This window comes from Osmerus eperlanus, chromosome 13, assembly GCF_963692335.1.
Source record: "Osmerus eperlanus chromosome 13, fOsmEpe2.1, whole genome shotgun sequence".
Lineage (NCBI taxonomy): Eukaryota > Metazoa > Chordata > Actinopteri > Osmeriformes > Osmeridae > Osmerus > Osmerus eperlanus.
In genome coordinates, this window is record NC_085030.1 from 16,180,589 (window position 1) to 16,207,743 (window position 27,155).

At 45.3% G+C, this 27,155-nt stretch overlaps 1 protein-coding gene across 7 annotated transcripts in view; it reads right to left on the reverse strand.

The window, feature by feature from the left end:
* Positions 1-18,838: 18,838 nt before the first annotated feature.
* Positions 18,839-27,155, reverse strand: part of gria2b (glutamate receptor, ionotropic, AMPA 2b) — a 28,211-nt gene continuing 19,894 nt past the window's right edge. The window contains exons 11-16 of one of the 7 annotated variants that reach the window (XM_062476098.1): positions 26,739-27,106; positions 25,800-25,998; positions 25,203-25,450; positions 23,204-23,318; positions 21,481-21,615; positions 18,839-20,873 (exon numbers count right to left, since the gene is read on the reverse strand). In XM_062476098.1, the coding sequence (XP_062332082.1) occupies positions 20,709-20,873; positions 21,481-21,615; positions 23,204-23,318; positions 25,203-25,450; positions 25,800-25,998; positions 26,739-27,106 (1,230 nt within the window). In that variant the 3' untranslated portion in view covers positions 18,839-20,708. Of the gene's footprint in view, positions 20,874-21,366; positions 21,616-23,139; positions 23,319-23,844; positions 23,960-25,202; positions 25,451-25,799; positions 25,999-26,738; positions 27,107-27,155 lie in introns of those variants that run through there. The other 6 variants (XM_062476097.1, XM_062476100.1, XM_062476099.1 and 3 more) reach the window with 6 other exon arrangements.

A 27,155-nucleotide genomic window follows, 5' to 3' on the forward strand; every position in this document is an offset into this window, starting at 1 on the left:
ATATAAGCTGATATTATTAAGGAAGTACATCTACTTTCGGAAACAGTAGTCTACTATTTCACTGAAGTATTAGCATCATGACATTATAGCCTGTGTTGCCCGGGCAACACATACTACAGTGGTCTATGATGTATCTGTTTTCAATCGTTAAAATACACATTCCTCACATATACATTTTCGTTGTAGGATTTATTCTGACATTAGTAAACGATTTGTTGGTGAAATTACCATTACCTGTGGTTTCAAACCAGTGTAGCTAACTGCAACGCTGTAGCTTACGCGAGGCACACTACAAAAACATCTACAGTACACAGCTGTTTAGGAAGTCAAACGGCGACAGAACATGTTCGGCACTCTCCTTACTTAAATCAAAAGTCTATCTAACTACTAACCTGAACTTCATTGCCACAGCCTAAACGTTGTCAATCTGTTCATGAAAATAATTAATTTCAGCCTAAACCGTACAACGGAACGTTAAATCAAATTCAACCAACGCAATCGCTACCAAGACGAACACAGCAGTAGTCTAGTACTGTACCGTAGTAGTACAATTTACCGGGGCAGCTTCTACGCACAGGGCTATATCGCATTTTGCGTTGTTACTGACAATGATCGCTACCAGTGAGCTTTTTATGAATGAGCGATTCTCCACTAAATAAATGTCAAGCTTATTTACGTTTTTGGGGGCATATTTTCAGTTAGCAGATGGTACTGTTTGAATCGCGATTCCATCTTCTACTGCCGGTAACGTCGTTGAATAGTCTTCAAAGGGGGTTCTTTATTAATGAATGAATGCAATATGAGTAGGCTAAATGCCTGAAAATATCACGAGAAGGGAAAAACTTAAAAGGACGTTTAAGTCATAGAGATTAGGTCAATTTTTACACCGGTCTGCCAAATGTATTCGTATTGATTCAGCTATGAGGCTGCCTCTTGCAGGGGAAATAAGAAGACATCATATTTCATTCTACACTTCACTCGTATTTTGAGTTGTAAATGAGCAGCAAAATCTTTATAAATCTTTATAAATAATAAGTACGCATTTTTATATAAAATATACAGAAATATCAGTTGTAAAAATGTCATTAAAAAACGGACCCCTGTGCAACCGACCCAAGCAAGCACACCCTACAATTTCTCCAGAAATTGTATCCTCTCTAGTTGATTTTACAATAGCACATATCCATGTTCTTTTTCTTTCAGGTACAAAACACAGAGTATGGTGAACTTGAGATAACCTGACAACGTTTGCTAAGGAAACTTGAGTACAGGTCAGATGAATAGGGAATGAAGAAACAACAACACAGCTTTCTCTGTTATTACATCTGTTGCATCAGATGCACAAAGCAGTAGTGAACCGTGACTCTTAAACCTTGTCCCTCAGACCCCAATTACTCGTCGGAAAAAAACACGATACAGCGCGCACACAGCATTAGGCCTACATGAAATTGTGTTGGTCATTACGCACTATTTGAGGCAGCCCTTGCGGCACTATTCACGGTAATTGTGCATAATGACGTTGCGTTGGTACATTGGGCTGCCAACTGTCACGCATTGGCAGTGAGACACGCATTTCAACCAGTTCACACGCTCTCTCACTTCACACCTTGTATTTCTCACGCAGAGAAGGCAACGCCAACCAAGTAGTCCTGCTAACGTTGAAAACAGCAATGGACGAGGCGCAGGCACACGGAGTGAAGCAACATAGACGCGGGGGGTTGCTTTGAACGCAGCAACATTTTGGTTGGCCCCACCAAATCTCACTCCAAGGTTTTTTGAAAAGTTGGCAGCCCTGCATTTACAGATTGACCAGTCATTCGGCACAACACTATAACATATAGGCTAGGCTAGGGCTACAAAACAGTGGCACGGCGGCTGGAACGTTAAATAACATAGCCTACCTATGATGATCTTTACTTGAAAACGAAGTCCATTCTCCTGTCCTTTTGGATGAATTGGTTGATGGCTGGGTAGTGCAACTGATCCTTTGCTTTTAATTTAAAATGTCCTCCGTTACTCCGTTACAGTACTCGCGGCTTCCATTGTGAAGTGAACGAAGTTACACGCTAACGTTAGAGCTAGCTAGTTTATCAGCTTGTGATCGCGTTCCCCACAGCGGGCGGAACTTGTCATAAAGTTAGCGATAACAAAGCCCACCCATTTAGAGGGAAGATATGATTGGTCAATTTTACTGTCAATGGAAATGAGTCTTTCATTGAATAATTAATCGTCCCTCTATAAATTCATAGCTGGACCACCAATCACAGATCTGCATAGCATTTTCCTCCCAACAACAGAGGCAACACAATTCTAATAGGGTGACAAAAGGGGATCTTTTCATTTAACTCTTCACATTCCAACACAAACTGAATAGGCAGGATTGAAGGGTTTATTTCAGAAACATTGTATTTTAAACAGATTACTTTTAAAATATATATGTTTAGAATATATAAGGCCCCCCACTGCAGGTAGGACAGTTTTTGGCATGACAGCCCACTGAAACACTCTGGGGCTGTTGTGTTAACAGTATTGTGGATCGGTAAACAAAGTGATCATCACACTGTCTGCTTTTGCGGTTCTTGACAACTGCCACGCGGGTAGATAATTGACAGATTGATGGAACGCCATGCGTGGGAGAGAATATGAGATTGGATGCAGGCAGCTATGCCGACAGCTCAGTAAAAGTGACCACATGACAAAGATGGACGACCACCGCCATGAAAGACCATTAAATACCAATCGCATGGGCCCAGCCCACCATGGCTAATTAATTCATCAGAGCTGATTAATTAGAGAGAATTTAAACTGGGACAGGCGGGGATAGTTATTTTATATGTGTTAGCTGGACAGAAAGGGTCTGTTCAGATGTTCCATCAGGGGAAAAAAAATTGAGAATGAAATAGAGTGCGCTCTTAGGTTTAATTAAAGACACTCTGTTTCCTTCTAATGTACAATTAAACATTCATAAAATGAACAGAGGTCACCTCAGCTCTTAATGACCTGTTAATACAACCTTTGATTTTTTTTAAACTTCCATTTCACTTGTAATTGAAAGTGCTTGACCGTAAATGCTTGACCGTTCCAAGAGATCTTGGCCCTGGGGGTGTGCTTTTCAAGGTTACGGTGGACCTGTTCCACGGCCAGGTCCACACTCAGCCCTCTCAGCCCGACCTCGTTACAGATGGTGACAGCCATCTTTCGGCACATCTGTTACGAGTCCACTCATCTCACCTCCCAATCTCCAGCATTGATGTGCAGCTCTCGGAGCAGATGGCACGCACACACACACCTGCACACACACATATATACAGACCTACACACACACTCATGGACTGTACCAAGACACACACACACCTGCACACACACATATATAGACCTACACACACACACACACACACACGTACTATACAGAGACACACACACCTACACACTCATTTATATAGACCCACACGCACACACACACACGTACTGTACCGAGACACACACACCTACACACACATATATACAGACCTAAACACACACACATAGACAAATAATGTCCCGGCGGGTGATTGAACACCCTACTTCTAAGTGATAGGCTGCTGAGTGGACTGTACCAGTGGCAGATGGGCCTGAGAAGAGGTGTCCATATAGAACACCTGATTGGGTTTGATGAGTGCAGCAGTGGCTTCGTTGGCCTGTCCTATTCCATTAGGATGGAAGGACAGACACTCATTTGAAGCTGCCATATACATTCCAGATCACAGACCACACACACATACACACAAATGCACACACACAGACACTCACAGACCACACACACATACACACACAGACACTCACAGACTCGGACATACACACACTTACACACTCACAGGCACCGAAACAGATACACACACGCAGGTCCACACTCACACTTATACAAATATTTACATCAGAGTGCTTCCTTCCTGGTGAAAGAGGTGAATGATTGAATGTGGTGATAGGGATATGCAGATGGAGGGAGGAATGAAAAGTTGTTCTGGAAGAAGAGGGGAGGAAGGGAGAGGAAAGGAGAGGAGAAGATGGGAAGATGGAATGGATGAGGGTAGATGAGAGATGGAGGGAGGAAGAGGCAGGATATGTTTGAGGAGAGGGGAGGAGGAAAGACAGGAGAGATGGAGGAAGAGATGAGACAGGAGATGTTTGAGGAGAGGGGAGGAGGAAAGAGGGGAGAGAGGGGAGGAAGGTAGAAAAGGGATGGAAGGAGAAAAGAGACCTGAAGAGGATAGACTAGAGGAGATGGGAGAAAGACAGTAGAGGAATGGAGGTAGAAGGAGAGAAGTGAAGGATATATGAGGAGAGGAGAGAAGGATTGTTTATTGTTAAAAGGATCCCCATTAGCTGTCACCAAAGTGGGACGAGCTAATCTTCCTGGAGTCCAACAAAAAGAGAACAAATAAAAATTACTTAACAATGATCATGTAAAAGCAGAAACATTGTAGACATCATTATAAACATCACCAGAAATCACTCTGAACAAATCATTCAGCACTACAGAAGGATCTGTTAAAGAAAAAAATAGTTTAACCCTTCTGTTATCTTCGGTACATCGGTTGTTGTGACCCACCGTCATATTGCGACAACTTTACCGCATACAAAAACAAAGTGAAGCATTTTCTTTTAACCGTTGGGCTGTCTCAGACCCCCCACATTGCAAAGGTTAAAATAAAATTGTTTTTATTTGTTTTTGTATTGGGTAAAATTGGGTAAACACAACGATGGTTCGTTATGAACCTTTGGGTCATGTGACCCGAAGGCAGCACAAGGGTTAAAGGGCTTTTGCATAAGTACAGATTCTACACATGTATGTATGTGCTGTACATTTACAAGAGAGCAAGACAGCGAAGGTGAACGTCCAGTATGTCTTTTCATGAAAGTGCCCCGGTGAGAGCAAGTGGAAGGCCACATCCGTGAGTCCAGTAGTGCAGCTAATGGCACATCAAGGACCAAGCCACATATTTGTTATTTGCGTATGATTGGCTGAACGATCTTATGCACTGTGACACGTGGAGGACAGTGGGAGAGAAGGGCTCTACGGTCTCTCTTTGCTCTCTTTCATGTCTTGAGCCAAATGGAAGCTAGCAGCTCCGGCTCTGCTAACAGCAGGGGCATCTGGCTCTGCTGCTTCACTATTCTCCTTTCTTCTCTCTTTATCTCTCTCTCTCCGCCTGTTTTCCTTCTCTTTTATTCTTCTCTCAGCCTCTCTCTGTGTCCCTTTCGCTCCTCTCTCCTGTTCTCTCAGGGATTCAGGAGCGCCTGGCTGAACTCAAAACCACCGCTTAAAACTGCTGGGCCTTTCCAGTTGGAGAGTGTGGAGGGGGCGATGGGGGAGGGATTGGGGGGGGGGGGGGGGGGGGGCGCCGCAAAACTACACACTAATAACGTCCCCCTGAATATTTTAGACACAATTTATTTTTAATCCGCCGGCTGGAAATCGTAGTGATTCAAGCTCCATATTGTGGCTCCGGGCTGTTTTGTGGCTCATGCGTTTTTAATGACCGTGCTTTTGTCTGTCTACAGCAGCAGGCATAGGGGGTGTTGAGATAAGGTTTAGGACTCCGGCTTCAACTTGGGCCTGGCTGGATGTTCAAGTCCACCGGCGTTTACGATGGCTGTTCGCTGCGCTGCCCCGATCCCCTCCTGCGCTTACATAAGGACGCTTCCATGTGAGAGAAGAGAGAATACGTGGACAGGTAATCTCATGTTTTACTCATGGAAGACGCACGTGCATAATGCAGCGGCGCCGGGAGAACGTATTGTGAGACCCAGGGGCGTCAAGTGTGATGTTCCAAGCACCGTTCAGATCCTTGTATTCATAAAACATTTATTGGGTAAATACAGGACTTCCTGGACTGGCATGCGACAGTTTGTGGTGTCACGCATAACTTACTTTTTTTCTTTTTTTAAAGTTTTAAATTCAAGCTTTTGTTGACACCTGGAGACGGTATTTCATTGCACTTTTCAACATCAGTCTTTTCAAGATGCAAAGTTTCAGGAAGGTGACTTGAGTGATTGGATGAGTGGCTAGCTCAATGCCACGGGGGTTAACTTCCCTTGAAGCATTCCTTATGCCTTCCTCATTGGGTAACATGGAACAGGAAATGTACTTAGTTATTTCCCCCCCAAGACACTGAGACGAAAGGATGAGTTAACAGTGCTAGCCTGAGGTGTGCATTACCCAGTCAGTTACACCGCAGAGATCACACCAATATGTATTCGTGATGGAGCAATATGTGTGCTTTAGCGTGCTTTGTGCTGAGTGGGGAATAAGAGGTTAAGTGAGTACATGTGGGGGGTGGATGTAAGTGCATAGACATGCAGTCAGTCACACACACATGCACACACACACACACACACCCATAACTCACACGCACATCCGAGCACACACATTCAAACACAAGCACACACAAGCACACGCAAGCACATACACACAGTCTTTCACACACTCGTACTAAATACATCCATTTGGACTAACCGGTTTCAATGATTTGCAAAGGCTATTACAGCACAGTACTGTACTAAATCAACTGGGCATTTCATCCTGGCCACTAATGATGCTGGTCTACTCACTGTAGCCTACTTACCAGACGTAAGTCTCATACTGCTGCTCTGTGGACATGGGATCTGACACAGTGAGGGCAATCCAGTTGGCAGTCCTATGTTCTCAGCCTTCCATGCCTCATGACATTCCATGTGTGTAATTATTTAAATTGACCCAGGAACTCTTGTGACAGCTGGGTTAAACAGTCCTGATGAATGTAAGTGGACTTTCATAAATGACTTGAATATCATTGCATGGACGTTTCTCGGAGTATGTAAGTTTTGTTTGAACAATTACATCAGAGGAATTAGTTCAAAACCTGAAGACATACGGTGTATCCTGCAGGGTTACACAGGCTTTAGCTTAGCGAGCTAAGACATGCAGATGACACAGTTTACTCACAGGAAATGTGGAATCTCCCCCTTTATATCGGCGACAGTAACAAACAAACAAAATGTACAATTTAAATTCACATCTCTACATTTATGTGTGGCGCTACATTCACTGTAAATATGTCTCCAGTTGAGGCTTTGCACTGCGAGTGTGTCGCAATCGACTTCACGTCAACGCTTCAGCTCACCTGACAGTAAGACACACTGGAGACCCTCATGACAGCATGTCATTCTTGCACACATCTTGGCGATGTGGAACTCTGTCCCAGGAAAGTACATTTCTGTCAAATGTGGAATTAAAATAACTGTGTTTCTTGGAGTCAGGTGGTGGCCTGGTTGAGGGAGTGGGGGAAAGGGGGAGGCCAGGGCCGTGGAAGGTCTGGACAGCAAACTGCTGAGGGGCTGGCATCCAATTTAACTGGACAATGTTGTTCATACCCCCCGAGGCTAGTGTGTGTGGAATGTGAGCTCATATGTGTGGGTGTGTATGTGTGTGCATGCAGTATGTGTATCCGCATGTAAATGTGTGTGCGTGTGTGCATGTGGCGTGTGTATGTCTGTTTGTACGTGTGTGTGAGTGTATGTATGTGTGATTCCCTACATTTCTAAATCACATACACACATCGCCCGGCCCTGGGGCGCTGTTAAACAGGCAGATTGTCCGTTCAACTGTCACAGTGTTCCTTCCTCCCCTCATTTGAACAATATCTCTGCTCATCCCTGTTCCTCTCCCTCGTAAACACACAGCAGCTCCTGTTCCAAGTCAGTGCTTAGAGTCAGTGCATAGAGTCAGTGCTTAGAGTCAGTGCTTAGAACACAGACTCGCTGGGTTTCAACACGAGCATTGTGAGGATTAATAGAGTCATCATTCATGAGTCTGTGAGACAGTATTAGCTTTGAGAAGCCTCCTGGGTTTTTGCTGTTCCCAGTTCCGCCCAGATGGGGACTGAGAGTCTATGTACTCAATATGCATACAGGAGAGGAGAGGTGATTTCCCACACTCACCTGTGCAGATCCAGACCTCGTCTCCCAGTCACCTGCAACAAAGTGACCGAGCACTGAGAGGTTAAAAATAACAGAAATACATTGAGAGGTGGAATAACACATTTTGAGGTACAACATTCTTACAACATAGCCTGTAATGCAGACTGTTCATAACATAAATCAGATTGACAACTGTGAAATAATAACATGGAGGTGAGAGTTGTATTTTGCAAAGCTTTTGCAGTACAGACAATGGGATTTTCTCAGCTTCCGTTGGGCTGAATTGTTATGATACACACACTCCCGCCCGCACACACGCACAAACATCGTGTTTAATTGGATCTCTCTGGGTGGCGTTTACAATATTTATACCATAAATAGACATTTATCATTTATCATACATCGTTTTCTACTGATGGATTCTAATTGGAAATGTGTGGTATATTCTAAACATTTCTTCCTTCTTATTACAAAAAAATTGTATTTACAGTCATGTCTGTTGTGACTGGGCAAAAACATTATTACTTGTGGGCACAATTATGGTATTCTGCACACAAACACACACAGACACACACAGACACACACACACACACACAGAGACACACACACACACAGACACACACACACACACAGAGACACACACACTCAGCTGGGTGTCCCGGTCCCTTCCATGGTTGCCAGGGGCAATCTCTGCCCGTCCAAGCGGATAATAACAGTGATGATTGCACTGACAGCCCATGATCAAGAGGATGTGGAACCTGTGGAAGAATTTGCCACTTAACAGTTCCTCCAGGGTTGGTGGGAGTGGTGTCGGGAGAGTGGTAAGTTTGAGTGTGAGTCCCTTTCTGTGCCGAGATGGAGAGGGGCGAGACAGAGAAAGAGAGGGGTGAAAGGGTGGAGAGGAGAGAGAGAAAAAAAGAAGGATGGTGTGGCATATTGGGGAGAGGAAAAGAGAGAGGGATGATGGAAGAACGAGAGGAGAGTAGAAGTGTAGAGGGGAGGAGTGAGAGAGGAAGAGGATGAGAGATAGTGGGGACGAGACAGAGAGATGGCAGGAGGCGGAGAGGAGATAGAGAGGAGGAAAAGAGGGTGATGGCAGGGGAGAAAGAGAGAGGGATGGAGGGAGGTGGAGAGGAGAGGAAACAGACCGGTGGCGGGTGATTGAAGATCTGTTGTCTGGACACAAGGAACACAGGACCTATCCTGTCCTGGGACGGCATCAGAGAGAGGATCACTGCTGAGCGGCACCAGGAGGCCGTCTCTTCCTGCTCTGCTCTCAACACCAAGGATTCAACGCTCCCCTTCTGCTTTCTCTGGTGTTTTCAGACCATCTCTCCTTTGCTCTCTTTCTCTCAATTTCCTTCTCTCTCTCACTTTCTCTGTCTCTCTCTTTCCTAAAACCAAACAAATGTTCATGTTTTGATTGAAAGAATAATTATGTATATAATGTGTTGCAGATAACAGTAAAGGTCAGGCATCAACATTGCGAGTGTGGACCTTTGTAAATACGACAGAATCTGATAAAAACCCTCACATTTTACAGTCTCTCTCTCTCTTTCTCTCTCGAAGCAACGAACAAACAAGAAAACCCCCAAAGTGTCTTAAAAAAACTCTTTAGCAAGAAAGATGGAGAGGGTTTATCTATAAAGCAATGAGCGTAAACAAAGTATTTAGGGCCTGGGGACATGCTGATTAATAAGTCTTGACACCTGGGATTGGGCAATGCATCACCAGGCCGGATAGATTCACGGCCCAGTCCTCTCACGCTGCAAAGCAGCAGGCCAGGAACCAAGATCCATCACGTGCTGCAAACGGAAAACATCATGGGTCATTTGGTAGAAGTCTAATCAAGTCATGCCACCTCTTCTTGATGGCTGACTGTGGGGTGCGATGGTTTGGCCTTGGCATCCTTTCGAGGCAAAGTGGTGCTGTTATCTTGTGTGTTCCAAAGATGGAGGAAAGTCGTTTGTGGATATTTTCTGAGGGTGTAGGTCAGGAGGCATTGTGGATGTTTAGAGCAGCGATGCGCGTCAAAGGTGTTGTTGAAACAGTTGAGGTGTTCCTAAAGTGATATTTGGGGAGGAAAGGTTGTTTGCTAACAGTTGTTCTGCACATGAGACACACAGTGGATGTCGTGTTTAGAGATGAAGTGTGACGTGCGACTAAAGACATGAGCTTCATTCATCAGTCCACCCATCTCCCTGAGGTGACACGAGGACTAACAGCAGACCAACTTTATAAACAAACATGATTAATAAAGATTCATATTAATAAGCATCTTATAAAGGCTTTCATACCTATTAATGAATGCCTATTACAAGCAACTGTATTTAAAGCGTGTCCAACATTCTCACTAAAACAACCAACCCCCCCGAAACCAAGCGATCTGTCGTGGCATCGACCTTTCAGAGCACACACAGGAAGACACCAACAGCATCAAAGCCCAGACACAAAGATTTACGATGTCTTCATTAATAAGTCAGGAGTGAGGAGCTGTGGAGCCTGCTGGCGGACCAGGGGGAGGGAGGGGGAGGAGGGGTGGGAGAGGGGAGGGGAGGAGGGGTGGGAGAGGGGAGGGGAGGAGGGGTGGGAGAGGGGAGGGAGAGGGGAGGCGAGGAGGAGAGGTGGGAGAGGGGAGAGAGAGGGGAGGCGAGGAGGAGAGGTGGGAGGAGGGGTGATGGAAGGGGGAGGAGGGGTGGTAGAGGGGAAGCGAGGAGGAGAGGTGGGAGGAGGGGTGATGGAAGGGGGAGGAGGGGTGGTAGAGGGGAGGCGAGGAGGAGAGGTGGGAGGAGGGGTGATGGAAGGGGGAGGAGGGGTGGTAGAGGGGAGGCGAGGAGGAGAGGTGGGAGGAGGGGTGATGGAAGGGGGAGGAGGGGTGGTAGAGGGGAGGCGAGGAGGAGAGGTGGGAGGAGGGGTGATGGAAGGGGGAGGAGGGGTGGTAGAGGGGAGGCGAGGAGGAGAGGTGGGAGGAGGGGTGATGGAAGGGGGAGGAGGGGTGGTAGAGGGGAGGCGAGGAGGAGAGGTGGGAGGAGGGGTGATGGAAGGGGGAGGAGGGGTGGTAGAGGGGAGGCGAGGAGGAGAGGTGGGAGGAGGGGTGATGGAAGGGGGAGGAGGGGTGGTAGAGGGGAGGCGAGGAGGAGAGGTGGGAGGAGGGGTGATGGAAGGGGGAGGAGGGGTGGTAGAGGGGAGGCGAGGAGGAGAGGTGGGAGGAGGGGTGATGGAAGGGGGAGGAGGGGTGGTAGAGGGGAGGCGAGGAGGAGAGGTGGGAGGAGGGGTGATGGAAGGGGGAGGAGGGGTGGTAGAGGGGAGGCGAGGAGGAGAGGTGGGAGGAGGGGTGATGGAAGGGGGAGGAGGGGTGGTAGAGGGGAGGCGAGGAGGAGAGGTGGGAGGAGGGGTGATGGAAGGGGGAGGAGGGGAGGGGGGGAAGCCTGAAGTGTTTGTCATGAGCCGTGGGCGCCCCCTCTGAACCAGCTCTCTGAACGGATCAGAGGACAGTTCTTGCTTCGGTATGCATCTCTCTGGATGGATGTGCACTAAGGTTAAACAAGGGATGTCAGCAGGGTCTCAGAGGGGGGGGGGGGGGGCAGGAAGCTATAAGTAAACAGTGGAATTCCTACGGCAATTCCTATTGTTTCCACATGGCTTTGGATATAAGCATCAGCTAAAATGATTCAAAAGATAACATGTAAATGTGAAAGCAGTGTAACCCAGACAGTGACATGGAGAGTTTAACAGCGTCAGACAGATCAACCTACCACAGCACGGACTCCCGCTACAGAGTCGACTTAGGAAACAAGAAATTCCAAGACAAAGCCGCCCCCCACACTCCAGCGTGAATTAGATCACGTTGAAAGAAAATCGATGATCTCTCCAGGAAGGAAATGTTTATGGGGGTGAAAACGATGAATGCGTCAAACCGTGACGATGCCCGCCCAGCGACGATCGCAGAATCAACAACCGCTCCCCAGCCGAACGCTGGCCTTCTGCCGTGTTTTGGCTCGCTGACTGGCCACCAGACCGGCCCATATGTCGGCAGCTAGCAGCGACGGCTCTCAGGAGGAGCTGACAGGGACGGCTTATGGAAAACCTCAGAGGGAGGAGACAAAGCTGTGAAGGAGGCTGGCAGTGTGTTTGTACAGTAGAGACGTTATGAGATCTGCTGCCATGATTTCTTGATGAGTAACGCATGGCTGGATCGCGATGTGTAACTAATATATGTGTCCGAATGTGAAATGAAGAGTTAATGGATGAATGGGCTAACACACATGGACACGGATGTTTACTCGCACACACACACGCACACACACACGCGCATAAACACAGAGGCACAAACACAATAACCCACATCTCCTCCTTCACCTGACCCTGGGCCTACAGTATGTTAATAGCATAGCCATTTACATACATAAATCTATCCACTGCAATGGCAGATTTAATCTTGGGTTATTCCTGAGCAGACATGGAAAATCCATCTTTCAGGACCAGAGATTCCATCTCCCCTGACGGGAGAGGACAACGCCAGCCCCTGACGGGAGAGGACAACGCCAGCCCCTGACGGGAGAGGACAACGCCAGCCCCTGGCGGCGTTGTCCTCTCCCGGCGGGGGATCGGCGGGGACAGAGGGGAAAACTAACTTCAAGACTTTTGGCACAGATGGTGGCACACCGAGACACGACAGCTGCCGGTTCATTTGTCCCCGTTTGGATTAACGGTGATGCTGTTTTCCCGTGTATGATGATGGCTGTTACTTTGCTGATGCGATGGGGCAGTCGTATATCACTTGCGCTGTGTCAACGCAGGAGATGTAAAGGTCACTTCCACAGTCTGACTTCTGTTGGATTGTTAATAGCCTTGCAGTTGGCAGTCACAAATTCACAACTGGCCGAACTAAAGAATAGTCAGATGGAGTCAGATGGAGTCAGATGGCTGAGCGGTTAGGGAATCCGTCTACCAATCAGAAGGTTGTCGGTTCGATTCCCGGCTGTGTAAAATGACGTTGTGTCCTTGGGCAAGGCACTTCACCTTACTTGCCTCGGGGGAATGTCCCTGTACTTACTGTAAGTCGCTCTGGATAAGAGCGTCTGCTAAATGTAAATGTAAGAATATGTTAAGCTTTTCTAATACTAATATTAATCCAGTTTTACCAGTAAAAACTCAAGTTTCAGCCCTCTCCCCATGAGATACATAATTCAGACTGATACTTGCAAAAGTAAAATGTATGTACTTGAAGGGCTGGTCCAGGGGAGGCTGGGTCCCTGGAGGAGGGCTGGTCCAGGGGAGGCTGGGTCCCTGGAGGAGGGCTGGTCCAGGGGGAGGCTGGGTCCCTGGAGGAGGGCTGGTCCAGGGGAGGCTGGGTCCCTGGAGGAGGGCTGGTCCAGGGGAGGCTGGGTCCCTGGAGGAGGGCTGGTCCAGGGGAGGCTGGGTCCCTGGAGGAGGGCTGGTCCAGGGGAGGCTGGGTCCCTGGAGGAGGGCTGGTCCAGGGGAGGCTGGGTCCCTGGAGGAGGGCTGGTCCAGGGGAGGCTGGGTCCCTGGAGGAGGGCTGGTCCAGGGGAGGCTGGGTCCCTGGAGGAGGGCTGGTCCAGGGGAGGCTGGGTCCCTGGAGGAGGGCTGGTCCAGGGGAGGCTGGGTCCCTGGAGGAGGGCTGGTCCAGGGGAGGCTGGGTCCCTGGAGGAGGGCTGGTCCAGGGGAGGCTGGGTCCCTGGAGGAGGGCTGGTCCAGGGAGGCTGGGTCCCTGGAGGAGGGCTGGTCCAGGGGAGGCTGGGTCCCTGGAGGAGGGGCTGGTCCAGGGGAGGCTGGGTCCCTGGAGGAGGGCTGGTCCAGGGGAGGCTGGGTCCCTGGAGGAGGGCTGGTCCAGGGGAGGCTGGGTCCCTGGAGGAGGGCTGGTCCAGCCAGGGGAGGGTCCCTGGGTGATGGAGATCTGTTGTTTCTCCTCTCCTATGGAGCGAGCAGCCAAGCATCCTCACAGCCAGCTTAACAACGTTCATCCCCGGCTCCTACAGGACAGGACAGACTGTTGGGTTAGTGCTCAGCCGGTAACAGGAAGTGAGAGAGCATTAACAAGGAGAAATGTATTTGTGTTGAACTGAGGGGTAGGTTACATCGTTGGGTTGCCGCAAGACTGTCTTTCTTGGAACTGTCATCATGCCCTCCCTGGTTTGATATTGGTGCAGATGTAATCATATTGTAGTCCTATTTGGATGTTTTGTGTGTGATGGATACAGCACAACTGGACATACATACAAAGACGACTCATTCTGTGCTACAGAAAACAACCCAACGTGACCCAAACAGTTTCCCAAGTGAGACCAAACTTCAAGACCGTATATTCGCTTGACAAGTCTGTCAACATAAACCTTACAGGAAATCATACCACCTTAAAAAAAGGTTCATTTTCACCCATGCAAGTGTCAGCCCTCGTGGGCTCACGAACACCAGAGCCATTTCTTCATGTCATGAGTGGTTACCATGGAAATATCCTCAACCCATTGTCGGCGAAAAGAAGTCTGCTGGTGAAACCAGTAAAGCCTCCCTCTCTCTCTCTCTCTCTCTCTCCTCCTCATCCCCCCCTCCTCCTCTCTCACCCTCCCCTCCCTTCTTCCCAAACACCTACACTAACATGCTCATTCTGTTGATGAACGACTTGACAGCCATCCATTACGTATTCATGCATGAATTAAGATGGTGGAATGTAGCCCAGCCCCCACCGCCTGGCACCACAGTCTGAGTGTGCGTGCAGGGATGACACGCAGTGCTGTTGCCATGACAACCCAGCCAAAGTATGAACCGCTTCCCCACAAAAAGCGGGCCACCAAAATAGCTGGCTCAGAAACGGTTCCCTCTCAATCTGCTCGCTCGGAGCAGAGTCGCCAGAGTTGACCCCCAAAACCCCCCCCCCCCCCCGCCACCCGTCCCCCCCCAGGTAGAACAGAAGGTGCACCTTACACACTACACTGAAGACACAGGAGACAACAGAACAGAACGAACTGCCTTGGTTCCTTTGAGGGAATTTTTGGTGAAAAATCACAGTTATTGTCATGTAGTTTTATTCCTTACCAAGTCACCAATACACGATGACAATCTCTCTCTCTCTCTCTCTCTCTCTCTCTCTCTCTCTCTCTCTCTCTCTCTCTCTCTCTCTCTCTCTCTCTCTCTCTCTCTCTCTCTCTCTCTCTCTCTCTCTCTCTCTCTCTCTCTCTCTCTCTCTCTCTCTCTCTCTCTCTCTCTCTCTCTCTCTCTCTCTCTCTCTCTCTCTCTCTCTCTCTCTCTCTCTCTCTCTCTCTCTCTCTCTCTCTCTCTCTCTCTCTATATATATATATATACAGCATATAGTATTGGCATAATCTATTCTCTACGGTTAAGTACATGGATGACAACTACATTAAATACATAGATGGCTTGAACATGTTGATATACTGCAGAGTTAGATGCACACATTGTGCCCAAGGTAGAATGGAGCTTCTTTGAAAATGTCACATCTGCATTCAAAATGTCAGGCAGGTATTTGATCGATCCTTTTGTTCTGTCATGATACTTGATGTTTTCCCTAAAGTCAAAATAAAAAGAGTCCAAATAAACTCAAATTTGTAGATGGATGCTGCTCAAAATATCAATATTTAATTTGTGACACTGTTAACAAGTTTTTGCAGATCAGAAAGAATTTCAACCTCGTTAGATTCAAAGAAAAAAATCCAGGCCAGGTGTTCGTTTATACGAATCTTCAGGGGGCCTTGGCATCATTCAGACTTCAGTCAATACTGAGTCATGGCAGACATTTAGATAAGGACTGATTGGTAAGGTAGTATTTGGAACTAGCTTTTGTATTCGAATGTGACAAGGTTCCCCACAGAGGAAATAAAGCTAGAAGCCAGTTGGCATTGTCTTAGCTGCCATTGAACACGCAGCACTTACAACAGCCTGAAAGATTTTTGATTCAACACTTGGGTTTTGTTCAAATTTTCCAGAACCTTCCACGGTTTCCTATCTAGACAACACATTTGTACATTGAACATTACACAGCATGGTTGTACAGCGTATTATAAACATAATTCCTGTGAGACTAATCAGGAAATGATGAGGATGAAAATCAATCAAAACAAATGTACTCATTTAGGAACCGAAGATCTTGGTGCTTAGGGAAATACACACTCTACCCGACATACACACACCATCACACACCCACGAACTCTTTTAAGTGCTCTCCCATAGCTCTGGAAACAGCTGTGCCATGCTTAGCTTCAGTCTAATTAGGCCAAGCCAGTGTCAGGGCCCAGTTAACACAGGTAGAGATGAAGCCTGGCCCAGGCGCTGGTATCGACGTCTCCTATGCGAGCTGGGGGATTCAGTCCAGTCCTTGTGTTCCTGTCGTGGTTCTTGGTTGCAGCTCAGGGAGGATGCTTGCAGGGGTTGCCGAGCAGCGGCCTGGGTTGCCGAGCAGCGGCCTGGGTTGCCGGGCGGCGGCCTGGGTTGCCGAGCGGCGGCCTGGGTTGCCGGGCAGCGGCCTGGGTTGCCGGGCAGCGGCCTGGGTTGCCGGGCAGCGGCCTGGTTGCCGAGCAGCGGCCTGGGGAGGTGACAGGAGACGGCTCACATGCAGCCGGGTGCTTCACCTGGGAGTGGGGGGAAATCTCAATGGTAAGGTGTAGCTCAGGGGTTAGAGTGTTTGACTGGAGATCACAAGGTAGAAGGTTCAAATCCCCCTTGGTATGCTGCTTTGGCTTAAGTGTCATCTCAATGAATATGTTGTTATAACCGAAGCACCATGATCGGCTCTGTTGCCCAAGTACACACAAAACAATAAATGTTTTTTTTCTACAGGAGCAGTGCAAAAAGTCAAAATAAAGAATTTTTTCTGTGTAAGAAAACAGATGGATGAAGCTCACAATATTGGTTGATTGAAACATTTACCTTCTCTGCTGGAAGGATTTTCATTTAAAGAATTACTTTAGAAAAAAACGTCATGAAGCGTGTCAGAAAACCGGTCAGATGTTGTGTTATTTAGTCAACTGTATCGTTACTGCATCTCAAAGCTGTGCTTTGTGAGTTGGTAAATATGGGGAGCTATTCAGCATCCCGATCAGTACAGCTGTGTCACCTCCAGCTGTATTCCATCTATTGGTTGGCATACATACACTACTGTACGTAACATGTGAAGAAACATAGCGAGGAAAACATTCAGAGAAATTTGATTACATTTCCTCAATTATATTTGCTTATATTCCTAAACAATGGTACGGCACATCATGAACTTCAGATAATCCATACCCTGATGTTCCAGTTCATTTCTTCGGATACTTAAAATTCACTCTCAAATCATTCATTTTTTATTTCACATCATTTTCGAAGAAGAGCCTTCCTTCTATGGATGTTGCTAAATTGTAGTTTATGGCTTCACATTTAAAAATCTATAAAGATATTAACCCACCAGACATTGGTACATGTCTGGTGGATCTTAACCCTTGTGTTATCTTCGGGTCATTCTGACCCATCAGTCATTGTGACCCACCGTCGTATTGCGACAGATTTACCGCATACAAAGACAAAGTGAAGCATTTTCTTTTAACCGTTGGGCTGTCTCAGACCCCCCACATTGCAAAGGTTAAAAGAAAATTATTTTAATTTGTTTTTGTATTGGGTAAAATTGGGTAAACACAACGATGGTTCGTTATGAACCTTTGGGTCATGTGACCCGAAGGCAGCACGAGGGTTAAGGAGAATGCAGTAGGATATTACAGTAGGATATCAGCCCCAGAAGAGACACAGGAGCTCAAAAGAGACTGTATCTAAATGCAACGGTGTGTAATTAACTTTGAGAAGAAACCGAAAACGAATGGCTCGGAAATGGCTGAGGAACATATGGCCTGGTTGGGGAGAGGAGGGAAAGAGGTGCGAGGAGGGAGAGAGGAGGGAGAGAGGTGGGATAGACGAGAGAGGTGGGAGAGAAGGGAGAGAGGAGGGAGAGGATGGAAAGAGGTGGGAGAGGGGAGGGAGAGGTGGGAGAGAGGTGGGAGAGAGGAGGCAGAGGTGGGAGAGAGGAGGGAGAGAGGTGGGATAGACGAGAGAGGAGGGAGAGGTGGGAGAGAGGAGGGAGAGAAGAGGGAGAGAGGAGGGAGAGAGGAGGGAGAGAGGTGGGAGAGAGGAGGGATAGACGAGAGAGGTGGGAGAGGAGGGAGAGAGGTGGGATAGATGAGAGAGGAGGGAGAGAGGTGGGAGAGAGGAGGGATAGACGAGAGAGGTGGGAGAGGAGGGAGAGAGGTGGGATAGATGAGAGAGGAGGGAGAGAGGAGGGATTACCTCCCGGGACTGGAGGGTCATCTGCCGTCCTCATGGAGATGTGTGACATTCATTAACACTTCACCTGGGGAGGGCAGCCTCTTCAATGTCTTAAAGCACAGAGCTGTGTATGCTCCACTTCATGGACAGACTGACCCCATTGAGGTTCACCCTTGAGTGAGCGTTTTATCTAATGGACTGGTTGGGTAGGACGTGTCTCGTTTGAAAGACTGAAACTGTGGTGTTGATATGTACCTCTGTTGTTTCTGGAGGATTGTTGGTGCCCAGTATAAGACACTGTACCTGATCGCCCAGAGCCGTGGATCTGATCCCAGATGATTTTGAGACGATGGTTTGGAGAAGGTGCCTGATATGAATAATGTGGTTCGTATCTGCAAAAGATCTAGCAATAAAATGTAGGGTTCAATTAAGTAATTAGGTTTTTAGGTAATAAAGGTGAGATAAGGTATAACGGCCTCTAATAAAAGAGTATCTTATGTCACCTCATGCACTCAGGTCATTAATGAAGGAACAGTTAACTGCACCAGGATATTCTCACATCGAACTACGCATAAGGGTAATAACATCACAGATTAAAAGGTGTATAGTTTTACAAAAATACTAAAACATGGACTAACAAGTTTAGCCACTTTTATTTAGAAAGAGTCCCAAAAAATAAACAAGTTAGCACACATTCCATATACAAAATGTCAGTGAGAATTGACTGGTTATGCAATGGGGATGATAACATAACTAGTATAACATACTTTTGAATCATTTTTATTACCCCCCCCCCTCCCTCAAAAAAGAAGCCATTGTACACCGTGCCTCACTTAACATGAGTGGAGGTAAACTCTGGGAGATAACGTTGGCCTAATCTATTTCCTCTCTGAAAACCTTTCATGTCTGCTCTAAAAAAGAGCTCCATGTCAATGACCGGTGACTTAAAGTTAATAACAAACCAACTAGAAATTGCAGTATCCAAAAATGTACATTGTCTGCCTCCAAAAATAACCAGACCAACAATTATTGAAATTACTTAGTCATCATTGGACCCACATTATTAGTACTGCATGTTATTGTCAAATAGTAACACGGGAGTTGTAAATGTTTTGACAGGATAGTTTATACTTTTCATATAAAATATATATAGTTTATGTGCATACTGTTATATTTCCAATCTCAGACATTTAAGTTCACAACTTCAACATTAAAATGGAAACGCATGTTTGGCAATATTCAACTCATCCTAATTTGCTGTAACAACATGCAATCGGTGCTATTTTACAGTCAGATCGATGCAAAACACGTGGAGATGACAACAGAAAGCAAAACAAGCTTTTGAACTGTCTTTGCCACCAAACTGTACACCTAGTTACAAAACTTGCAGAATGTATTTTCTACATTCATTTAGTTGACAGTGAATAGTATTATTAGGACTATATTCATATCTACTGGCACTAAATTTTGGCACTCTTATTTGGCATTTAAAACAACCATAATCGACCATGAGTAAATATGAGTCTTTGACTGCAAAATGTATGCATTCATACACCACAAAACTGTGTTCAGTCTCAAAGTGAAAAAAAGATTTTCATCATCTTGACAATAGCTGCTACCCTGATTCTTGACAGACAAATATAAACTGCTAAAATACTTTCAAAAAGCAAACTATGACAAACTTAAAACAAATTGCGGCACCCACTTCAACAAGTATAAACATAGTAGAACGACCGGTTGCAGATGTCAAGCATTGCTAAGTATTTCATATTAACATCAAATGTTAAAGAATAAGATATACAGTTAAGTTTAGAAGAGTAATAAATTACATAATTCAAATATTTCACCTCCATAAGCAACATATTTGGCTTAAAAAATATGGAACTATGAGCTGTTTAGATTATTTTTTCTTTCAATATACTCACACAATAAGTATGTTTATATTCAACTAGCATGTAAGCAGGTATCTTTAAAAGCAGTTTTGTGAAAATACATAAAAATACTTTTTGAACATAATTTTTCTTGAATTTTATTAGAAACGGAACATTTGAAACAGAACACCTCGATGCAGACTAAGTCTAAAGTGTGCTTAAGACTGTTGGGCTTGGTGGCTACAGAAACAGACGATTTTGTCTCGACACCGACACGCGTACACAGTTCAGATGACACAAGTTCCAGAAGCAGCCGCTGCTGTCAATCAAGCCTCCGACAAGCCAGAGAGAGGAAATGACGATTTCGCCATAAATAAAAAAAACTGCCTCCTTTTGTATTCTTTCATTTTATTCCTTTCAGAGGGTGTCTTTTGTTTAGCGGGAAAAAGAGAGCGAGAGAGAGATGGGAAACAGCGTTTAACAAAATATATTAAACGCCTCAATCCATTTCACCAGACGGAGAGAGAAAAAAGCGCTGGAAAGAGGGTTGGGTTTTGCGACGACAACAAAAAAAGACTAAAAGAGAAACGCTCTATTGAAACCAATGTAAGGCACTCGAGAGGCAGTAATAGATCAGGAGAGATCTGTCAAACTGACGTTCATCCCTATGCCAGGTCTCGCATATGGTACCGCATGCACTGCTTTTGGAAACTCTGGAGACATTACGCGGCCATTCTCCCCCGTACTCCCCGTTATCGACAGCCTAGCTTTACTTCTCATGGCGTCCGTGAAGGTCACCTAAAACACACGCACACACACACACACAAACACGCACACACAAACACCCACAGGGATCCAGAAACAAAGAAGCTACACGTTAGCTTCTCACGTCCTCTTAAAAACTTGTCACTTAAAATATTTTTTTAAATGTTAAAACATGACAATGCAGATGTGAACTAAATGTGACTTCCATTGGTAATGCACAATGTAGGATGCTTATGTTGAAGCGTATGCATGGTCATTGCAAGCAGTTTGTTAAGATGTGTTACTGGGAAAATAAGTATTATGCACGGCCATCAACAGTCATGAAGATGGTGAAGAACTGTAAGGAAACTTAAATGAACAAAAATAACTTTTTAAGTTCTAAAAAAGGGTGTCTTTCTCTCTCATTAACAAATCATAACAACATATGGACTGTTTGGCCAGTCTCCTCATTCACCAACACAAGGATGGGGCAGATGAAGCCAAAAGCGTGCATTTGGGGGAATTTAATGAAGACCTTGTTTCCTACCCCCTAAATTTTTACACTTTCGATCCCATATACGTTGTAACCTTCCTTATAAGTTGCAAAATTCTGTGAATTCTGCGAGGAAGTTGGGTTAATATTCTGTGCATTCTTTGCCACCTTCATGCGTTTCGCCTCTGCTCTGGACTTGTAACAGAACTCTATCAAAGCCACCAGCATGGCCAACCCAAGCCCTCCGACCAGAATGTAGAAGACCCCGGCCACGTTGCTCAGGCTCAGTGCGCTCGTCTTCTCCTGCAAACGCACACAAGTCAGAGGTCAACAGGGGGCAGTGGCGAAGGTCAAAGGTTAAATAATATATATATATAATTTATTTTAACACAAACTCAACAACACACCAATACAATTTCTAATTATCTACTATTTACACAGCCAATATTGTAATACACTAAGCACAAGAACAACAACAAGACAATACATACAAGTGCTGCCTTTATATAGTGGGTTACTTTCATAAAGCAATGTGGTGGGTTATGGTTAGTTTTTGGGCAGCTGATGTTATTCTCTTGTCACGATGAAATGCAGTAGCAATCCATACAGCCTGTGACATGTCTGTTACCTTATGTGTAACTTACAGTATCTGTTCTGTGTTACATGTACTAAACAGTATGTGCTTGTTACTTCCTTATGTGCTAATCCTGGCTCTCCTAAAGGACCATTAAAAGGGATGCCCGTAACACTGGCCTAGGGTGATTAACAGGATCGTCGCTAGCAGAGACAGGGACAGGGACAGCTTAGAGAACCGGTAAGGTCTGACACATAAGGTGAGTTTATCATCATCAAACACCTATGTATTCATTTAGACAGGATGTCAAATAAATACATGGGGAACTACCTGGGCAATGGGCAGTAACAAAGAGGTAAACAATCAAGATAAAAGCTAGTGGGGAAGGAATTGGTAAAGGCAAAGTGACAACAAAAACAAGCATAAACAGTACAGTTAACATTTGGGTGGAAGTGTTTTTAGGAGTGAGATTGAGACTACGTGGTAATTGTGAAAATGTCAGAATTTAACAAATTTCTCGCATCAACATGGGAAAGCACATCATTAAGCGTACCATTTCATCTTAACAGAACTTCAACTGCCATCTTGACATGATGTTGTCTATGCCTCAAGAGAGGTAACTGGTGAAAGTTTTTCATTAGATGTGCTTATAAAAAATGAATGCTTGTCCCATGTTCTGCTGTGTATTTCATATTTGTTTTACATTTGAATTACTTTCAATTGAAATACTTATTTTCAGTTTGGTCGGATCAGTGTAGGAGTGGAAGGTATAGGTTTGTGACACCTAGACAACTTCACATAACAACATAGACACAATGCACGATATATCCCTAAGAAGAACACACAGGAACACAAACACGCACACAGCACTGAGGACATACAACAGTTTTGGACACCCTTTATAGATGGTCCAAGGAATAGCCAATCAGTGTCGTACAATTTAGTGGTGTGAGCATTCCCTTGTCTAACTGTGTCCAAATGTTTCAAATCAAACTGTATATATAGCAAAAGCTTTTTGTAAGAAAAAGCTTTCTGTTTCATTTGACTTGAAATTGAGGAGCTGAAAAAAGAGGTATTGATGGGTCATTTTGATAAAGGAGTGCACATTTCATAATCGACATTGCATGCATTACTTTGTACTATAGACTATACATGAGCTTATTCATTAGTAGTTCTGCAGGCATTAGTAAAATAGCTTACCAAGTGCTTCTCATGCTTTGTTTTGTGCATTTGCTTGTATTATATCATTACTTTAAATGGGGTCATTCCCGCTAGTAATAAGTGTGCTTGGATCACAGAGAACCTGCAGAGACTAACCTTACTTCCAGAATCCTTGGCTCCACATTCACCTTTATCGTACCACCATTTGTTTTTCAGCTTGTCTAAGACTCCTTGCTCACTGAGTTTCAATACCGCAAGGTTTACTGGCGTTCTTCACGTGGAAAATAACATAAATAACATTATCAATGTTATTTTATGTTATTATTACATTTACACTGATTCAACTTTTTCTTTTTTTCACCAACTTTGTGATTCTCAGTTCTTTTCGTTGCCATGGCGATAGGACGTTGATGCGCCATTTGGCCTAAGCAAAAGCGAGTTTTGCAGAGCCAAATGTGCATTAACGTATCGCCCGAAGTAAGCAGCAAGGGCAGCAGGGATACGCGTGCATGTTGAAGGCCAATGTAAGGGGTCTACAATCGGCGAAGCGCCCTTTTCAAGGCGCCCAACAGTGGACTATGTGTAGGGTTTTAGCTTTAGGTTTTTAGCTACAGCTAGCTCTAACTGACGCTAGCTATACTATAGCTAGCCATAGTATCGGCAGTGTTGATGGTGTTTCAGCACGTCTGCCAGGCTGACCGGTTTAGCCAGCTTTCGGATTTCGGCTCCTGCGCGGGTCTGCTGCTTACTTTGGAGGTTGCATTGAGTTACCCATCACTTTTCTCACTGGGGCTGACCTTGGAATCACCTCCCCCGCTGCCGCACTCTCCCTTGTCGTACCACCATTTGTTTTTCAATTTGTCCAACAGGCCTTGTTCATTCAGTTTTAGTACTGCGAGGTTAACCGCATTTCTTGAAACGATAAAACATACTTGTAAGACAGGGTGAGCCACTTATCAATTGTCTCCGTCTATCATTCATCGTCACTTCTTAGATTCAAAAAATTCAAGTTTGTTCTTTTTTTAAAAGACGTATCGTCCCCTTCCACTGTGAGGTGGCAGTTACGTCACAAAAAGCTAGATTGAGGAAATCTGGGGCACATAAACATTAATGCTCAGCAAAGGTGGCCGAGCGTAAAAACATAACAGAGAGGACAGTGCTGGAAAAATGGGGGGCTCTTGTGACTACAGGCATGTACTCACATCCACAACATAAATATAACAGTCTTGCAAGTGACTCCACTAAAAGAGAGACAGCAAAATAGCAGTGGCGTTAAAAAATTGTTAGAGCTTATGAAAATACAACATACAACATATTGTGTAACCCCTCTAACCATAACAACCCTGTTCTAATGGCAGGTCCAGTACTGTGTCGAGGTATGAAGGGTGACCATTTTTCAAATTTGAGGGCTAAAAGGCCGTCTTAATAAAATTGAGAATTGATCTACTGGAGAGTTGGCATGAATGGCAAGTGGGCAAGAATTTCTGAACTAGTCCCTGTTGACATGAGCTAAATATATCTTAGCATAGCATGGAAACCCAAGCAGTGCCACATATCAGATTTCTGCTAAATTTGTTCGGAATGGCCAGATTCTTCACAAAGGAATTTTTCAGTTTACTTTTACCAACATGAGTGTACTGCAAGGGTTTGGTAAAACACATCAAGCAAAATCGACATCCCTACATTAGGTCTAAACACAGATATAAGCAATCAATCAATTAGGGTAAATCAATTGTGAGTGAGGGTATGACGAGAGGAAAAGATATTATGCATACTGTAAACATTTAGAGGACATAAGCCAAGACAAAACTGGACAGAAAGACTCTCAGGACAGACTAGTCTAAGTCTGGATAAAAGGGATGTGGCAATATTGAAAATTCAAATTAGTCATATAAATATTATTATCAATGTAATATCTGCATATATATATATATATAAATATATTTAAAAAATCATTCAAATTTTTTGAAAGAATTCCACTAAATTTATTTTGCAATTTATCGACTTACAATAAATTGCAAGGCGTTTTTTTACTTTTAAAACTTCAGGGTTTACCTCATCTCCTTATACAAACCAGAACACATAAGCAAAGCTACATCAGGGTAGGTGGGATACTATAACAACATTGGACACATTGTTATACTATTCCACCCACCTTAATGAGGATCCTTTGGGAGTGGCGATGCCGTAGCCCTTGGAGTCCAGGTTCCCTCCGACCTTCATGGTGTCGCAGGGCTTCCTCTGCTCGATGTACTCGTTCATGGTGGACTCCAGCAGGTAGGCGTACTTCCCCTTGGACTTGCGTACCCTCAGCACCCCCTCGGCGGTGGTTTTTACAAACACCGAGGGCTCGGCGCTACGCATGTACGTCCACATTTTATCAAAGAGGGCGATTTTGGAGCGCTGTGAGGACGGAAGGCACAGAATGGAGTTCATGTTCAGGTTCGTATTCAGTGTACGCATTATTCATAATTACATAGAATATTATTAAATATATAGTATTATTTGCTGAGGAGGTGAGTCATAATATCATAATATTTTGTATCTGGGATTAAAAGGTTTTGTTTGTTGTGGGTGTAGGTTTGTTTTCAAATGTGGGTGGGACATATTTCTTTCATAACTGAGGATACGGCCATTAAATATAATTTCTTAGTAAAAAAGGGGGGGCAGTTTGTTTTGTTTTTAAAGTGAAACCTATGCCCCTGGTGGATTATAATGTTCTACACTGAATAAAAATACTTTTTCATCTTACCCTGAAAAACTCTTTGGTGGAGCCGGAGTCTAGAGTTCCATAGGCTATCTCACTCTGCTTAGCCAGGTCCTCGGCGCTCTCTATGGGAGACACCATCCTCTCCACCGTCAGAAAGGCAGCCAGGTTGGCCGTGTAGGACGAGATTATGATCAAGGTAAAGAACCACCAAACCCCACCGACAATGCGCCCAGAGAGGGATCTGGAGGAACAAATCACAGAGATCATTTAGAAGGGGATTCCCTGAAGATCTACTCATGTTCTTCTTCAGCTTATGTGATGCCATGTATGTACGGCTACTGACTTGGACAAACGTAGATCTACTCTAATGTGAGAATGGTACATTCAGTGAATCACACAAACTGAGACTACAGAATAACAGTCTGTGAATAGTGCCACACAGACAAGGTTTTTAGCGCATCTTAGACACAGCCCTGTGGAGAGGGGTGTTGACAAAACAACATGGAGAGGCCAGACAACTCGGAAGGATGATGCATCAATTTTGTATTTCTTTTTAAGTAACATTAAGTCCCTGTGAAACTTGTCGCCAGACTGTAAGAGTCGTGGTAACATCATTCCTGAAGAGTAGGTCTGGAGGGAGGCCTGATGATACATCTCTCAAGAGTACATGAGACTCCTTCTCTGGGGCTATGTGGGAAACAATTTAGTTTAATCGGCAGCACTCATACTTCATTAAATAGCTATATGCCAAACGCTAATATAGCGCTTTATTCATTAAGGCTGGGACTAAGATAATAAAGGCCAAGGCACGTCTAATTGCTCAATCCCAAAAGCCCAGAAGGTATTTGTATTTCATAAAAAACATAGGACATATAACATATTTCAAAATATTTCAACCATGTTGTTATTGATAAACAAACTAGTCTGGCCTGTACCAAAAGTAATAAAAACGGAAGGGGTGTTTTTTTGTTGTTGACCTACCTGGGCGATATGTCGCAGCCCTGCCTCATGAAGGCGCCGAGGGAAAACCAGAGACTATTGAATATCCCAAACTCGTTGGTCGACTCATTAGTCTGAATCTGGCCATCCTCGTACTCCTCGGTGTGCCACTCGTACGGGCTGAAGCGGCTGACCAGGAAGAGCACCACGCTCACACCAATGTAGGCGAACACGATGCACATCCAGATCTCGTAGGCCAGGGGGTCCAGGAAGGAGAACACCCCGGGCTTGGACTTCTGGGGCTTCTTGATCATGATGGAGATGCCCAGACTCATGAAGGGCTTGGAGAAGTCGATCACCTCCTCCCTCACCAGGGTGATGGTCAAAGGAGCCACGGCGATGTCAGCTTTCTGCGGACAGAGGCACAGTCATGTTTCAGTCTCAGTAACAAAGAACGAA